The sequence below is a fragment of the Tympanuchus pallidicinctus genome, unplaced genomic scaffold, assembly GCF_026119805.1.
Source record: "Tympanuchus pallidicinctus isolate F22 unplaced genomic scaffold, pur_lepc_1.0 scaffold3, whole genome shotgun sequence".
Lineage (NCBI taxonomy): Eukaryota > Metazoa > Chordata > Aves > Galliformes > Phasianidae > Tympanuchus > Tympanuchus pallidicinctus.
Genome location: NW_026294747.1, coordinates 74,276,322 through 74,294,739, shown reverse-complemented (window position 1 = coordinate 74,294,739; position 18,418 = coordinate 74,276,322). Strand labels below are relative to the sequence as shown.

At 37.3% G+C, this 18,418-nt stretch overlaps 1 protein-coding gene across 6 annotated transcripts in view; it reads right to left on the bottom strand.

Annotated features, from left to right (window-relative positions):
• Positions 1–18,418, bottom strand: part of MPP7 (MAGUK p55 scaffold protein 7) — a 144,285-nt gene that overhangs the window by 41,932 nt on the left and 83,935 nt on the right. For all 6 annotated transcript variants that reach the window (XM_052693095.1, XM_052693101.1, XM_052693097.1 and 3 more), the window contains 2 exons: positions 15,643–15,723; positions 25–156 (listed from right to left, as the gene is read on the bottom strand). In XM_052693095.1, the coding sequence (XP_052549055.1) occupies positions 25–156; positions 15,643–15,723 (213 nt within the window). The remainder of the gene's footprint in view (positions 1–24; positions 157–15,642; positions 15,724–18,418) is intronic.

Sequence of the window (18,418 nt, the reverse complement as noted above, 5' to 3'; positions counted from 1 at the left end):
AACACAATAGAGAGGAAAACTTACCAATGGTTCCCTGTTTTTGACAAGTCTGATTATTTTAACTGAATCTTCTTCCTCATCAATATCATCAGGCATGGGAGGCAAGACAGGATCGTAGTTCTTCTGAGCAACAGTATCATGTACAGAGAGCAAAGCCTGGAAATATTAGGAGTCATGTTATTTGGCATCAGAAAAGTTCATGAAAGACAAAGCAGAGGCTATTATTTATAGCCTGATTCGATCAGCATGATGCAACTAGATTGAATATAATTTTTCTATATAATTTTAACATATGTAAATGGTGATGAAACAATTCCATAGGGTATATCTTTTCATACACACAACGTATGTATCTGGTAAACCACGGATGCAGTTATACACATGAAAATATTGAGTGCTTTGCACATTACCTGAAATTACAATTATTATGGTTAGGAAAAATCTAAGTTGCCTAAAGTAAGTAAGAACATCATTCCACTCCTCCTCAATAAAAGTTTCTTCAGTACACTAAGCAGTCCTAGGAATCAAATAAGCAAAATAAGCATCTTCTAGTACATCTGTTCAAGTATCAGGTGCATGACATTAAGCTATTGCCATTCCCTTCAGAGGAACTCTGGAAGCTGACTTGGTTACTGGATCCCTTTCATGCTTACTCCCTTTCATACGTGCTCCAAATTATCCTAGGAATGTTTAATTTATTGTGGAATTCATGACTGAGATTGAGGAATGCAGCGCTCAAACGATTTGGCTTACCAACCACCTGTCACGTCTTGCCCCCTTTCCTTCTCTTTGTAGTCTCTCCAGTTCATGCATGGATTGGCTAATAGATTCATTAAACTTTACTGTGACAAAAGGCTCAATCTTAACAACAAGATAATTTATGACCTTCCCAGAAACTCAAGAGTCTTGAAATCAAAGGAAGTTGGAAAGTTCATTTTCCTAAGGCTTAAAAAAATCTCCGTTACAATCCAAAGTTCATTTCTCTTCCTAGATACAGAGCTCTTTAAGTTCTTCTCCATTTCAAAAAGCCTACAGGATCTGTAACATCTCTCAAACAGGTGATAAATAGTTATATAATGCTTTTTCTTCTGAAATGGAACTATGCAATACAGCGGGAACCACAGCAACTGCCAAACTTAGAATTGTAGCTACTGCTTTCAGTTGCTCCTGTTTTCATGTATTTGCCCATCAGAACCTGAATATTTTACATTTCGACCTGACATTTTTGCCTAAACAGTCAATATTACTAAAGTTATAGTCAGAATCCAAAAGTAATTTGCACAGTGATAACCTTACCTACCATAAGGTTTAAGATTATGCAGAACAGATCAACCTTGATGACATGGATGACATGAAAAACTATCACATCAGTGACTGCTACAATGAATCTAAAGGAACAATTATAATAGTAAACACCTTAATAAATAAGAACAGAAAACGGCCACATTTCTCTGACGCTAATTTACTTGCTATAAAGATAACATCCAACAGAATGTATAAATCATGCGATATATTACGTTCTCAAGGATAATGCATGTTCTTTAAAAAGCACATTACGCATCCCTTGTGCTATCAGGACTTTTTTTACTGACTAAAAGAGACTGTAAACAACTTCCAGACAATACTGCATGCTATTCTGACACAAGCAGATGAGAAAGAGTGCACGGCAGCCCTGAAATTCTGCAGTTTCAATTGAAGTCAAGTCTTCAGCACAATAAACAGAAGGCAATCATGCCTGCTTCATGAGAATTTGCTATTATTGTCTTACTGATTTCTATTCATATTGTACAATTTGATAAAAACATTTTAACACTGTAGCTATATATTTCTATTTTTCTTCCCAAGATGCAGTTATCAACTTGAACTGTGTACCACTGCTACCTACTAGCTCTCTCTCACCATAGATTAGTTTTCCTTCAGGTCTCACCTAAAAACCTCTGGCTAGCAATTATGGTTCCTTGTGGAAATGTGTACTGTGAAGCATTACAGTTGTAAAGTCCATGCAATCACATGCAGTGTTCTGACGATGTATGTGAAACATCAAAGAAACACTAAAACAAAAGTAGCATTTGCTTCAACTTTGAGCTACTTATAGTTAAGACCTCAAAACTTCTGTTCTGCAACGACATTTTTCCACATAAAACTAGGGCACATTCACAGACTGGTTCAGCTTAATGAGGTTCTATATTGCAGTTTAAAATCAATCAAGCAGATAGAGAAAACAGATGAAACTAATCTAAAGTACCATTTCCATAGTAAAAGGCAGTGACTTATAACATGCTCAAAAGAAACTACCCTTGACAACAAAACTTGAAAACCAGGCTCCATCCAATACCAAACAGAACAATGCTATCAGTGTTAATAAGATGCTTCCCTGCTTTGACTGCTAGACCGTACTCCCAGACACAGCATGCAAAAAAGCCACACAGCACAAGTATTACAATCCAATGCCAATCAGTGTCTGATCCTTATGATGCTTTTTCTTCACTCACAGCAACTGTAACTAATCAGCCCCTTCCCTCCTTCTTCTGAAAAACATTTTGATCCACATTGTACCATACTTTCCCCCAAAATCTGCCATTATTTTATCTCAAAGCAAAGTTGCATTCTTCAGGTAGGAGTATGAGGGCCAGAAAATATATGCTTTTTTTCAATCAAGTTTCCAGTAGGGCTTCTGTCATCACAAACATTTTCATGCCATACCTCTGAAAACACTAAATTTCTTGCCTGCTCGTCTTCCATCTCTTCTTTTAACACACTACTCTCTGTCCACAGCAGTTGCTCTTGAATAGTTGTAGAGACACTGCACAATGATTAATCTGCAAGTAAAACTTGTAAAGTTGTTTTGATTTCACTTAATGTTTCAACCAAAGATGATCAGCGTATGTCCTTAGGAGAACTTCCACATGTTTCATACACATGAAAAAACAACTGTACTCAGAGCAAAGAGCCATTGCTTCAGCAGCTTCTTGGGACTGTGTATTTAATAAAATGTATGCTTAGTCCAAAAAATTATGCATCAGACTAGGCTATATAAAAAAGCAAACAAATTACAGCCGCCAAGAAATCAGCTTTGGATTCGATCCTGAACAAGATTTACACAGAGTAATTGTGTAGTAAATTCATGAGGCAGTGTGAAGCCAGAAATGTTCCCTTTTTTGTACATAAGAAGTGATTAACTTATTCACTGCAGTTTTACACTGCATGATATTCAGGTTTGCCTAGGACAAGAAACTGTAAAAAGTGCAGATGATTTTGTTGTTGTTTTTGTTTACAAATGCACCCCTCTTCAGAACTATGCACAATGACTGAAGATCAGGGTCATGCATATTTAAGCACCACTGGAAAAGAAGATTTTATTTCAGCTCTAAGTCCTATGCTTATGATTCACTAATGTAAACATGGTCCATATTTAGAACTTGAAAGAAGGTATGATTCAAACTCCTGCACTACCTAAACATAAATATTGATGTTCAGCTAAATTCTTAGACATGATCTAGCTGGAAATGAATACTTTCATCAGACCTCTGAAATGTCTAATAGCTGGTGCTGTATTTTTCATATTACAACTATCACTGATCATTTCACAGTTTATAAATTGAAATCCTACACTATCAACTTACATAAAGAAAATCTGACATCGAAAACATTTGAGGTTCTTTCTCTTAAACTGTTCGGAAACTTTAAATGTTTTTTTTTTAAATTGAGATTGTTATTAAAGAAAACAGTTCTATGGTTTGAAAAATGTGTATCATTTAACTAACTGAATACATTTTTGCTCCTATAAAACAATGACAAATTTCATATCACTTTTTTCTTCTGTTTACATTTTGAGATCTGCACGAACAAAAATACCTCCAATAACCATGAGTTGTGAGCACAGCTTCCTGTGTTTATCTCTGACTATTTTAAAAACATCTCAATTTAAGCTTTGCTTTTCAGAAATATTTTGTCTTTACAACTCTATAAAAACATTTTAGAAAACAGCAAGTTGAACAAAGACATGAGAGAATGGATAAAGGAACAAAAGAACCTTTATCTTCTTGAAAAAACCTAAGATCGGAAAATTAAGTAATTAAGAGTGAGGACTTTGTTTCTAACGCTGTGAGGACTGCAACTAACCTTCAGGAAAGCAGACAGCTGCAGCAAATTAAGCCATTGCCAATCCCTCTGCTTGTTACTTTGCCTATAGTGAAGATGGCTGATCTGGCAGCAGTCAGCAAAACACCACAGAACGGCCATGACTTTGCTGCCTTGAACCACAGCTTGGACCATTGGCACAGGCCACATTTCCTGGCAGTTCTGAGCTGTGTCAGGTGAGACTGAGACATTTTCTCACCTCTCTGCTTTGTTATGTCGATTGTAACTTCCACTGAGGCTGGGGGAGAAAATCTAAATAGGAGAACACTGAGTTCACTTGCAAGCACAGCAATGTGACCCTCAGCTCAGCTGGCAGAGGTCTCACTCTAGAGAGCTGTTGCTGTATTTTATTTCCCTTTGTGTTAAGGTTACATAAGAAATACAGAAAGATAAGATGAAAATATCAGTGGGAAAATTATTTCACACTGGAAAGACTGAATAAGGAGGAGACTGAATCCACTGAAGGACACTGAGCACCAAAACAGAAGGAGGAGCGTAAGAGGCAGAAGAGTTAGTTACATGCAAGAATTCAGAATACAGCAGAATAAAACCAGCAGGGAGCTGAAACCCAGTGGTGATGGCATCCGGGTTCTGGGCACAGAAAAGAAATGAGACTGGAGAACAGTTTAGAGAAGAAAGGACTAACGACATAAAATAGTTAGAGTCAAGCTGTACCATTAAGGACAACTGATAGACAGGGCTAAATGAACAGGGAGGTAGGAATTTAGGCAAGAGAAAGGTGGAAAAAAAGAGAACTCTTCTTTCTCTGCAGAAGAGCTACTCTTCAAACTTACTATTCTCAAGGAGTTCATAGGGTGGACTTTGCATTGCTGTAGTGCAGGAAATACACGTAGTACACAGTGTTAAATAAATCATTTAACTTCCTATGAAATGACATGTTTCACACACTATTTAATCAACATAAAGAAGCTTTGACAGTGATGGTAAGAAAACTGAACAAAGAATTAGGCGTGACTTTCAGTTTGCAACCAGAAAACCAACACGTGTATTAATATATAGAAGAAAAAAAAAAAAACAAAAAACCAAACAACAACAGTATGGTTAATTTACTTCTTTCCATACCTCAAATATTGTATTTTCCTATATATCCTCTACAAATTCCCTAGTCAAGATATATTGTGTGAGAAGACAGAAGTTCAGTATGTATATTACAGAAAAGTATTCCATGTGTGTGACTGTCTCATCTGCTCTCAAAAAAAAGTTGCCCAAAAGTTCATGCTTGTCCAGCTGGCAATTAAATTCCTTTCTGTTCCAACTTGACTTTCATGCAGTTGGGTCACAGTTCAAAATATTTAGTGATTCAAAATATTTAAAACACATACAACACATATGTGGTTTTCTGTTCTTAATATCTACCATATATTAATGACCTTAGCATAGCAACAACTCAGTTGGATCAATTTTAAGTACATATTACTTTTTCCTCTTTACTACAGTGGACTTTATTTCTGACTATATGAACTTCCTTTCACATAAGCATAATTTCCTTGCCTTAAAATGCAGTTTCTTAATTTCAAATTCACCAATCTGAACTGATGGGTTTACCTGCAGCTGGTAGTCAGACAGCAATAGCCAACAGAAAACTGAACTTTCGTCATCTCCAGACTCCTGCTTCCTTTCACTCATTGTTTGGATCCCCTGGAGATATTTCCAAAGTAACTATTCTCAGTGATCATAGAAGCATGCAGACCATCCATGTCATCTGGTAAAGGTGCTAATGTTTTTCCAGGTGACAGCCCTCTGTTTTCTTCGACTGTGGATCATGGTAGAATAACTTGTGATTTAAGACCAATACTGAAGAACCTGAACACAGTATCTTTTACATTCACAACACAATTCATGTAGCTGAACTGTTCTTGGCATCTTAGGTCCTACTTTAGTAACTTCCAAGGTCACAAAATAGAAAAATGCCTAGATAGCAGCCCTATTCCAGTACGTTGACATATCAATTCCTTTTTTGAAGAATTGGTAGCATCCTGACCACACTAAAACAATGGGTTGATTGCTTAGGCTTTAAGGGTTTTAGTAAATGGGGTTATATCAGGATGGCAGCCAGTCATTAGTGGAGTTCCCCAGGGCTCCACTTTAGCACAAGTCCTCTTTAATGATTTTATAAACGATCTGGATGCAAGAGTCTAATGCATACTAACTGAATTTGCAGATTATAGAAAATTGGGAGGAGCTATTGACTCCCTTGAAAGTAGAGAGATCTTGCAGACAGAGCTTGGCAAATTAGAGAACCACCAACCACTTAAGTTTAACAAGAGCAAGCGCCAGATTTGGCACCTGGAATGGGGCAGCCCCAGATTACACGCACGGATGGGAGGACGAGAGGCTGGAGGGCAGCCCTGCAGAAAGGGATCCGGGGACTCTGGAAGATGGCAAGGTGAATGTGAGCCAGCAGTGTGCCCTGGCAGCCAAAGGGCCAACCGTGCCCTGGGGTGCACCAGGCCCAGCACTGCCAGCGGGTGAGGGGCTGTCTGCTCTGCTCTGTGCGGCCTCAGCTCCAGCACTGGGTGCAGTCTGGGCACCACATTTTAAGAAAGACATTAAAGAATATTCAGAACAGGACTATGAACATGGTGAAAGGTTGGAAGACAAGCTCCTCACAGGGAGCTGAGCTCTGCTCTGTGTGACAGCAACAGGGCTGAGGGAACGGCATGGAGCTGTGTGACGGGAGGGCAGCTGGGCTCAGGGAATGGTTCTGCACCAGAGGGCGGTGGGCACGGAACGGGCTGCACAGGGCTGTGGGCACGGCCCTGAGTGCTGGAGTTCAAGGAGCATCTGGACACTGCTCTCAGACAGGTTTGGGAGCCTTGCAGTTCCTTTTCGACTCAGGATATTCTATAATGAGACTATTATGATATATGTGTGCAGAAGTAACATGAATCTGTTCTTAGCTGAACACTACCTGAAGATATCAACATACTGGAAGAGTATGCCCCACATAAATTAAGTTAAAATATCAACTAAATGGAAGTGGAGGATGCAGCTGCCCTTTCTGAGCAAGTGTCTTTGAGATCTGACCCAGCTTTTACTTTGACAAGTGCATGCTTAAAACCTTAAAAAAACCTGAAAACGTCTACTGATCTGTGAAGCTAAATGAATCTGTATATACACAGAATCCCAATGTACAAATATTAATCCAATTTAGTTTGTAAAGATGATTGGTCTTGCCTGCTTTGGAATTTTCCCACATTGAACACCTTGAAGTAGTCTTTCCACAAATCAGTTGCACTAAATTCAGGCGTTGTTCTGAAAAGCTGCAGTCAGAATGATTTTCACTACTTCATTACTAGTCTTACATCACTAGTATTTCAGTATATAGCAGTGTTGTAATTAAAGAACTAAAAAATATTAAAATAGATGTAGTGCAACCGTACAAACCCCGACTTCTAAACACTTTTTTAGAAAGGCAGCAACATATCAAGAACAAAGCTGACAAATTCTCCTGAATTTCCAAAATATTTATATTAACAAATGTGATTAGCAAATTCACATATCTTCACATAAATTCACATAAACCATGCAATCATGGGAAGAGATGCACAGTCTTGCCACTGAATGGAAATTCAGCAGTAAGTAGAAAGGGAGGAAAATGATAAAAATAATTGTGACATTGTTCTGGACCACTGTTGAAAAAATTCATCAATGAGCTAGAAATGAGAAGACTGTTTAGAGTATGGAGAGTTCAGATACAATATGGACTGGCAACTGGAAGGGAAAATCATAACTGAAGGAAAAAGCAGCATAAAAAGATGACAACTGGTTTTCACTGGCAAAAGCACTATTTGTTTCACATTGTGCAGTTTTTCCATTTTCACTAGCTGAAAAGAACTGCAACTTCAAGGGGATGTGGTATTACCCATAGTGACTTTTTCCTCTTCATATATTGCCAGCTTCAGTAACACTGCCAACTTTTATGTGCTGTAGGTGAATGCTACAAACACGCCATTTAGAAACCTTACATGTGTTATAGAGGATTAAATAGTGTGGTAAAGACTGTAAGTGTAGCCATGGAATTCCTCTGATTTGCTTTTCCATTACATTTTTTTTATTATTATTTTCTCCTGCCAACCTGTCTGACTTCACTTTTGTTTGTTTTATCTGCCTTTGTTTATTATACCTTAGCTGCCAATGAGCATTTTCATTTCCATACATCTAAGAGGATTGCAACACAGGCTTTTCACTTGACCTCAGCTCTGTTAACATGAGAAACAGACCTGAGAGCCATTCCAGAATAACATTTTGTTACTTAAATCTACTCATGCAGTATTACTTCAATTCCCTTCTATCATTTTACATCTGTGTTGTATGGCATGCTGTATACTGTCACATGTGTACTATGTCAGTTCCTACCACATTCAGAGTGTGCTGCAACTGCTTTCTGATTTTCTCTGTCTCATATGAAAAATCAAAGCTTTTTTGCTGTTTGTAGGACAATATTGTTATTACATATTAATTTTACTTCTTTCATTCTAATAACAAAAACATTCCAAAAATATAGATAGCAATGTATTCTCCCAGAGCTTCCCATCCAAAGAAGTTTTGTACAGAAAAATTCATTTAAACCTTGGATACAAGTGGAAATTGAAATAGGAAGTCAAGATCTAAAGCTGGAAAATCAAGAATAGAATGTATTTTTCCACTAGTGAGGATGCCAAAATGCGTGAGGGAGGGTTTCCCTACTATTTTTTTTCTTTTTTCTTCAAAAAACATACAAAAATAGCCTTTGATCCGTCTATCCAAACAAATAACAGAGACATTTCTTTTAAGATAAGTATATGAAATCACCTCAGCCTCCCTGCTCTCCTCCTTGCTCCTTGGCTCTCTCTTTTGCAAATAAAGGCAGGAAATACTGGGTAGAGGAGCTCACTCATGTCCTAACAAAGACTCCCTGGCACTGTGTGCTCTCCTCTCCCAGTTCACGGTCGGTGTGCTCAGGACGTCTGCTGGCTACCAGCGTTATATACAGCAAATCATGTATTCCTTGCTTACAGTTGTGGAAATGTCAATATATTAGGTGGAAAATGAACAGTTCTTTCTTGCAGATGGTATTTCACAGCATACCACCCAAAATCAAGCACATTCTTGCTGATTTAGTACTGGCCTCTGATTTTGCAAATGAGTATTAGGTCACTTCTCTGTTGACATATGAAGTACATTGTGCTCCAGCTCACCATATATTAATAAACTACACTACAGTAAAATCTTTTAACCAGTCCTACCAGCAAACCTCAAAGATCATTGACAAGTAAATAGTTATAAATTATGGACAATTATGCTTCCTAAACAAATACTGCAGACTGTGTTACCGTACGTGAGCATGAATATTTCATTAAAAGAAGAAAAGTTTCCTAGGACGTGAGTGAAGAAAGAGAACACTGGTGCTGTCAGAGTCAAAAGGTCCTTCAAGTGCTTGGGATGCAGTAACAGCACAAATGGAGCTCAGATGTTAACTAATCTGAAATTTGTGTTTGGCTTTTCCAGATGCAAGACTTGAACAGTTGTAGGCAAATCCCAACAATTTCCAGCGGAAAGTGTTGACTTTGCAGAAACCACATATTTCAATGAAAAAGCCCTGATGGAAAATCCTCAGCAAGTCTAAAAACAAAGGAAATGGTGGAAAAAGGACAAGGTTTAGGTTCAGATTCTTTATAATTATGTTACAATAAAAGTTTCATAAAATTTTTGAAAACAGATTTGATTTAGTATTATTATAGCCCAATGTGGTCCTTAAATGCTTCGCGTGTTACAGTTCTCATAGAAGAAATGCCTGCTGTTTCCTGCCTAGTAAATTATACTGTCATTTTTTGCCACTAACTGTAAGGCAGCTTTATAAAGCTCTACTGATAAAAGCTTAAAATGTTTGGTTTTTTTTAACAGAACGAGTGAACACTTTGTTCCCAACAGTCTATTAGGACACCATGCAAATCTAGTAAGCTTCAGATGGCACAGGTACCAGCAGCAGTTGTTTACCAAGCCCAGGATTTACAAACTACTAATGAAATATAAGAAAAACAAACAGGATAGGACAATGAAAAAGCTACACTTCAAGCTAAAAGAAGACTTTTTTTTTTTTTTTTTTAAAGAAACCTAAATAAATATAGGGAACATTTAAATGAAGAATAAAAGCTGCTCTAGTTTCACTGCCTCCAGTTTTCATTTTAACTCATGGTTACATTCTGAAGGAAAGCCAAGAATGTACTTATTAGATGAAAATGTTTACTAATGCAAATTGTTTATGCTTGGTGAAATTGAAATAAACACTTTATTTAAATAGCAAGTTTTATTTATATTTATCTATGTATATAAAACCTATGTACAGTTTTCTGGCACATGCATTTCTGGTATATGCCATTTCAAGGCAATTAGAAAAAAAAATCAAAGCATCATAGTGCAAAGAATTGGTATTTCTTTGAATGGCACATTGAAGTTGTCCTTGAATAAATTAATCTGAAAACATTCCCAGTCATATATGAGAAGTTTTCCCTTTACTCTGCAACTTATCTTCAAATTACTTCCAAAATTCTATACATTCTACAGTAATAAAAGCAAAGCCAAGAAAAATACTTAAAGAATGTCCATGGCTTGTTCCCTGCATAGCTACAGGTACAGCTCCCAAAGTGTTCCAAATAATTTACATTCCCTTATACCATGATGCATTGAAGTCATTCACAGTTGTGCCTTGTGCCCTTGTTTATGTACCTGCTTCATGTTTTTAACTAGCAGTTGGCAACCCTTTCACTGCACATAAACAGAAGATAAACTCTGCTAAAATAGACAGAACCACCACTGGCATTCTTTGGAGGTTAAAAAAGTTTAATTTCCTTCAGGTCATAAGATGTATAAACATCCTCCAGAATAGTTTTAGCCCAGTGGCAAAGGTTTTTAAAATAATTACTGTTCTGCTTAGTATACTGATGACTGCAAAAAACTATAATTTCATATTAATTTAAATTGCACTAAATTTATCATAACAGGGATTAACTTCAAATGATAAATTTCTCATTTTCATACATGATGATTAGGAAAGTAACTGCTGTTACAAACACAAAGTAAACAGCAAGTGAGATACAAATGAAATATCCAGTCTGTGTCAAAGTGAGTATAACTGAGATGAAATTATTCAATGAACTAAAAGATGGTCCATTATTTTTTTACCGATGCAGTTTACAGATGCATTAAAGAAAAAAGTACCTGAAATGTTAATTCCTACAGTTGATTGCTTTAGTTTTTCAGGTTTCCAATAATTAAAAAAGATAATAACAATTATGCTCTTGTGCTGTGGCACTGTACCAAAAAGAACAGTTTTTACAGCTTATCTGCAAATTCACCTTCCTAGTTCAAACTATTTAAATATATCTTTAAAAAATTGTAGAGAATTTTCTGGAGAAAAAGAAAAAGATGCTCCCATTTTTCCTACTTCATTCTAAAATGCAAAGCAGATTGTTGGTAAATAATACAGCTCTAGGGCTATTTCTGTTTTCATATTTCCTTGAAAAACACATACTGAAAAAAAGATACAATATCTACAACAGAAATACGTTAGGAAAAATATTCTTTACATTCTCTATGTAGCAAGTTAGAACTGTAGGCAAAGTTCTAAGTCATGACAATGAAATTTCCTTGATATTTAAAATGAAGAACTTACACTGAGAAATAGAATCTGAAGAATTTTGATCAGTTGAGGTTTCCCAAACATACAGTTGAATATAACTTAGTGGAGCATTTCTCAACAGCACATCAATACTCAACACACACCCCTTAACTGGAGTCCAGAACATGCACTCACATGACAGACAGAAAACATTCACTTTCTAAATTCATCTTTGGCTAAAAAGTATAGGGGATCAAAGTCCTACCATTAATTCTCAAAAATACTTTGTTTAATTTTACTGTTAATTCAATCCCCTCTCCCACCTTCCCCCCAAACGAGAACTCTCCAACACTAGCAGTACTTTAATGTAAATGCCCTGTCCATCAGTAAAACTGAAATGTAAAACACAAATCCTGAACACACAAACAATCTCTTAAATGTTTCCTTCATAAAATTAGTAAGGTAAGCTTGAAGGGGAGTGAAAAATAATCTAATTCATGGTTACACCTCAGAAACTATGAACGTCTTAAAAAGTCATTCCAGGAACTGAGAAGAAAGCCAGAGGCAGGTTGCAGTACCCAGCTTCCAGCCAGACCAGGAATTATCACCTTTAAATGCAGCACATTACCCTAACTTGTACGGAATCAAACCCTACACACAGCAACACAGTCCTTCATTGCCCCCCGCTCAGCGCTTACAATGAAAATAGAGGATTGTTGTTTTCTGCAATATCACACGGGTTACCTAACATGCAGTGAATGCAAGCATCAGCTCCTGTGTCAAATAAATATAAATAAATATAAATTAAAAGAAGCCATAACACAGTCAGATTAAGGGCCAGAACTGTCTGTCAGCAAATTGACTTGGCCTACAGTTAACTTGCCACTCTTACCTTTGAGCTACTTACTCTATTGCAACTGAATAAAAACACACAACTAAAATGCCAGTAATCCCCACATACCACACTGCCATAGGAAACACAGAAATATAAGTTTCAATACAACTAGCTCTACTTATTTGCCACCACTCAAGCTTCCACAAGTGAAATTCTTAAGCTGCTTTTCAACAAACAACTGGGAAGAGCTTTTATATCTGCATACATGCACACCAGAAGTGTAAACATTTATCAGCATCATGCAAAACTGATTTGATTACACATTTGGGGTTATGACACAAATCATCTGAATTAAGTGCTCTGCTACACTTAGGTTTTCTGAAAGTGAGATGATTATACATTCCGGTGAGTTAAGTTCTGGATTGCTTAAAAATGAAATACTGCATTCAATTTGATTCAGGCTGCAAGATAAAGGAACACTGAACTTCTTGTTGATAGCTATATGTCAATGTGTAGCACACACATAAACAAACCCACCTGATTTCTTCTCACCCAACAAAACCTTCTAACAAATTCCAGGACATTTTGGAAATCTCAGGTCTGATAAATATAATTTTTCTTGCTTAGAGTATCTCACTATGGATTGAAATCATTAAACAATAAAAACATCATGCACACAATCAAAGCTGTATGTATGTATTGGATGGAAATGCTCAGAAATGTATTTAACAAAATACTGTAACACAAATGAGAAGATATAAATATTCATGTAATCATACAGTTGCTGTAAAGACTTTACACAACCAAACCTCTGCAAGCAGTGCTGTAGTGCAGAAATTTATCCTAGCCATCTATCATGGTGCCATGAATGTGCTACAGAAGAGCTGGAGGCAGTGGAAGCTCTCCTGCTGGCTCTAGATAGCACTGTGGTTATAAGCCAGGTCAGGAGAGGAAAGTTTCTCCTGCAGAGTAAAACACAGATGGCTTAAATCAATCCCAAATTAAGCCATATACAAATTTTCAGATAAAGTCTATATAGCATCATTGGAAAACATGCATCAGTTATCCCAAGTAATTTCAGATGCGTGGAAAAGTTTTGTTCTGGACATCATTTTGTTCTAGGAATATAGAAGGGAAATAAATCTTCTCTAAGCATCAGCCTAACAGTGAAGGGTGAGAAAATCTTCAGCAAGGTACTACATTAGCTCTGATTCAAGTGAACAGACTAAGAGCATTTCAGGAGAATAATTAGAAAACTGAGCCCCAACTCCTTCATTCTTTTCCCCTTCTGTCTAAGAGAAAGGAGGAGAAAGCATCTAAATGGCCTGTGAAATGCATGCAGCACCCTTGCCTTGTCTCCTTGATGGAGACAGCTGTGACATTTACCATCTCTTCCAGTCATGTCTGACAGGACATGGTGGGCAGAGAAGACAATCTCTAGAAAATAGATATACTGACAGTTTTTCCTGCTAGCACACACAAGCTATGCAGGGCAGAGAAAGCTGCCCCTTGCTCTGGATGATCTGGTGTGACTATGCAAAGGTCTTGGGACCCTACAGCCACCAGTTCCTCTTCCTACAGCAAAGGAAGGTATCTGCTAAATTACTGCGTATCTTCAAGCTTGTTAAGACCCTATTGAGGGTACAGCAACTCTTTTCCTAAAATCCTGCTAAGATGAGAACCCAACAGCTTAAATCTAACAGTGGGAGTGAGAGAAACATAGATGGACAGCAAGACACTGAGTGAAGGAGAGAAAGCATGAAAGAGCAAGAGGGGAAGACAGCTAGGGGAGGGGAAGGAGGCTGAAAGAGAGAGAAAGAGGGAGAAATGCAGTAGTGGTAAACCAGATGTCTTTGGATTCAATCCTCTAAAGCTTTGGAAGCATGATTTGCGTGGGCCATCACTAAAAACATATCCACAGTGACACTGAGGATCTCTGCAATTTGATGCATCCATTTTTTCTATTGTAATAAACTACTGCCATTACTCAGTCCTTCAGAGATAAAACAGCTGGTCACTTTCTAAACTACAGAACAACCAACTGTGCAAAAATCTTTAAAAAGGAGGCAAAAATGATATTCGCTTTAAAGTGTTACAGCACTTTAAATTTATCATGGTATGTCAGTTTTTTACATCAGTATTTTATAGGGAATATACAGAAGAAACTGTCTCACAGAGTATTCCTTACCACACCACAGTTTTTCCTCTAAACTTATCAACTGCTGCATTTAATTAGCAATGCAAAATGCACCTAGAGCACTAAGTCGCTTGTTATTCTTTCTTTGTTCTTCAGAGTGGAAAAATAGTGTGCATTAACAACAGTACACGAGAGGTTCTGACTGAATATAAGGAAACAATTCTTACTATGAAGATAATCAGGAACTGGAACGGGCTGCACGGAGATGTTGTGGAATGTCTGTTCCCAGGCATTTCCAAGATCTGGTTGGGACAGAGCCCAGAGCAACCTGCTCTGAGCTCAGTGTTGAACCTGCTTTGAGCAGAATGATGGACTATGGACAAGACAACCTCCCCAGATCCCTTTCAATCTGAGTGACTCTCTATAGCTCGGAGGCTGCTGACAGATGCACTTGGTGAACCCCAAAAACTTGGCAGGAAGTTTTCAAAATTATAATTTTCTGAAAATATCCATCAGGAGTCTTTTTCTAAATATCAGGTCATACCATTTATGCACAGTGCAATTAAACCAAAAGCAGGACTGATGATCTTTCAGTAAATGCACTTTTAAAATAAATTTACGAAGACTACACAATAAAAATAATCTACAGAAAAAAAAGTAAGCATCTACTTTTTGCCATATGTGTTGTAAATAAACAATGGTCTTCCACTGATTTCCTTTTATAAATATTGGTAACAGCATAATTCATTGGCCATGTTAAATGTGTTTGTTCATAAATAGTATTTCCTATTAACGTCGTGTCCCTTTCTTGGAAATGCATGTAGTTGTTAAGGCAGACTAACTCCACGCAGCCTGAGAAAGCAGCTGCACACACCCATGCAGTGCTCTGCAGGTGCAACACATCCTCACCTTGAGATTGGGTTTGGACAGCAGTTTCAGCAGTTCTCTGATCTCACTGTTCAGTGGCTTGCTCTGCAGCTCCTCAGCCAGCTGTGGGGGAGATTGAATTGACACGGAGACCATTAGAAAGGCATTGTTTTACCCAGTGCATCAGTGACAACCAAGAATCTATCTTGTTCAAGGTTATTACTTTCCAGTGTGTTCAAACAGAAGCCAGCATGAAGAAAAACACCATCAATCACCATGCTACTCTTTCTGGCCCTCAGCGGACTAGATTTAAGCCAGGCCTTTCGGCTCAGTTTAACACAAGTAATCATTTCTGGCAACAGTGCAGCCAGATCACATTCTGATTTATAGCAATGAGGGCAAATCCCAGCACTTCATTTAAGTGAATGGTCCTTCGCGTGCAGACAAAGGACTGCTTGTAAAAATGACTGGATCAAACTTTGACACTGTCTATAAAAAACAGTTTTGAATGAGGTGGTGAAATCCACACTGCTTCCAAAAACCCACAGTAGCTGTGCTGTTTAGGAGTGGGATAAGAAAGCAAAGTGCCCCTACAGTGCAAGCAATCTGAACCTTTTATTATGTTTACACATACACTGGAAGCAGCTTGTTAAATGTGAAGCAGGTTAAACATAATATACTTTATAACAGGTCATCAGCAATTCAAGGCCCTGAAATGCACAGACTATGTCCTAACAACAAGGTCAGTAATTTATGTTTGGTTATATTACAAAATTGTGGTTCGGTGAACAATAGAGCAGCAGTCTAGCTTTTAATCCCATGGCTATTTGGCTCATGTTTTTAGTTTTTCTTATCACGACATTCTCAGCTAATTTGGACTCAAGAGGCATATTTTACTACAGGATTTCAGACTTCGACTGTTTTTCCAGAAGTAGGAAAAACTAAAACATATTTCAGAGCACTGAACTTTAGCTTAAGATTCTGAAGCTACATGGCTCATAATCCAAAATGATTTCAGATAATCACTCGTTTTCTTTGCACTAAATCAGTATCATAAAAACACTTCTAAGAAAAATTGGTTATTTGGAGCCAGTAATTTTATTCATCTAGCTTAATTTTCAAATCTTACTTGCAATTTATATAAGTTTTCAATATAAGCCTGTATTGAAATACATTTTGCATAATAATATATAATAGACAAATCTAGAAAAGCAGTTACAGACAACATCAAACATGGTTGAATACATTTTTAAGCTTCAACAGAAAGCTAACAGAACTGACTGACAGAAAAATTCCACACGTACACTCCCTAAGCCTTACACCTAAAATTCATAGACAAAAATGTTCAGATATAATTAATGTTAATCTTAACATCATTCGGGTAACCTTACAGAAAGATTAGAAAACAACTGCTGTATAGAAGGGCAGAATGAAATACATTCATGCCCATAAAGCCAAATACTGAAGTAACCAGACTGCAATTTAGTCTGCATGGACAAGCTCTGCAAAACCGACAATAATCTGCGATAGGAATGACAGCAGTTCAATGACACAGGTTTCCCTTCGCTCCTTTTTCATTCTTTACCTTCTCATCACAGAATAAAATCTATTAATTAGTGTATTATTGATCAGGACTACGCATCAGTCAGCAAGAACAACCGCTCAGTATTTCTCTCTCAGATGATGTGTATGAGCAGTTCAAACTTCTGAGCTCTCTGCTCTGAGGGTGCAAATGTTAATGTGGGTACATAACAGCAAGAGTGTTATTGCTTTAACAGATGTTCGAATCTCATCGTAATTTAGAAAATACTTTTCAGAAATGAAAAAATTAAAACCTTGTATTCACTCACATCATTTATAAGAGTTTTCCAAATACTCCCATAAGAGTCCTAAATGCACATGTCACGCCTCGTGATATCCAGAGAAGCAGGAAGGCAGAACTATGTTACCACATCTGCAAACACCTATCACCAGAGCTGCTTGCTTGCGTCTAGCACTTTTGGACTGGATTTTTATTGTTTTATTTTTACTATTGCTAGCAGCAGTACAATGAATATGGAATATTTTGGATCACCTCACATGCCAAAGACTGCAGGAAGAGCTGATAGAGAACTCTTCTAAGATTCTCTGTTGAAGGACATTTTACCAAGTCCTTCATGAAAACTTTGGAGAAAGAAATATGAAATAGAGGAGGGATACAGATTTGGAGTGAGAGTGGAGAGATGAACACTGTGGGGTTAGAGAGTTTGAAGTTTCTTGAGGAAGCTCTGAAACCTCTTTTGTCAGTTCTGCATTTCTAACAGCCTAGAAGAATTTATAGAAGAATTATAGAAGAATGCATTTATAGTTTCAACAACATTTATATTATTTGCTTGAAATCAAGAAAACTGCAAACACTGCTGCTCCAAAATAAGAGGCAAACAGAATCTCTGATGGAAAATTCACTGTAATAGTCACCAACAGTGAGGTGTAAGAAGGAATGGCAGCAAGGAACATGAAAACCTTCATAAAATAAGCCCAGTCACAATCGCTACCTCTAAAATTGATTCAAAAATTAATACCAAACACAAGAATAAAAATGCAGTCCTTAAACAGTTTCTAGTTACACTAGCAGCATCCAAATTCATGTTTTAAATAGGAAATATGTACTTGATAGTAAGACTATTTCCTTCTTTGTATAATTACAGAACTAGGGGGGGGGAAATGGTAATTTAAAGCCTACTGAAATAAGCTGTTCCATCACCAACGTGCACTTCAGTCCCTGAAGCTGACACTTAGATGAATGGGCCAAAAACTGAGTAATGCTTCAATTGTAAAA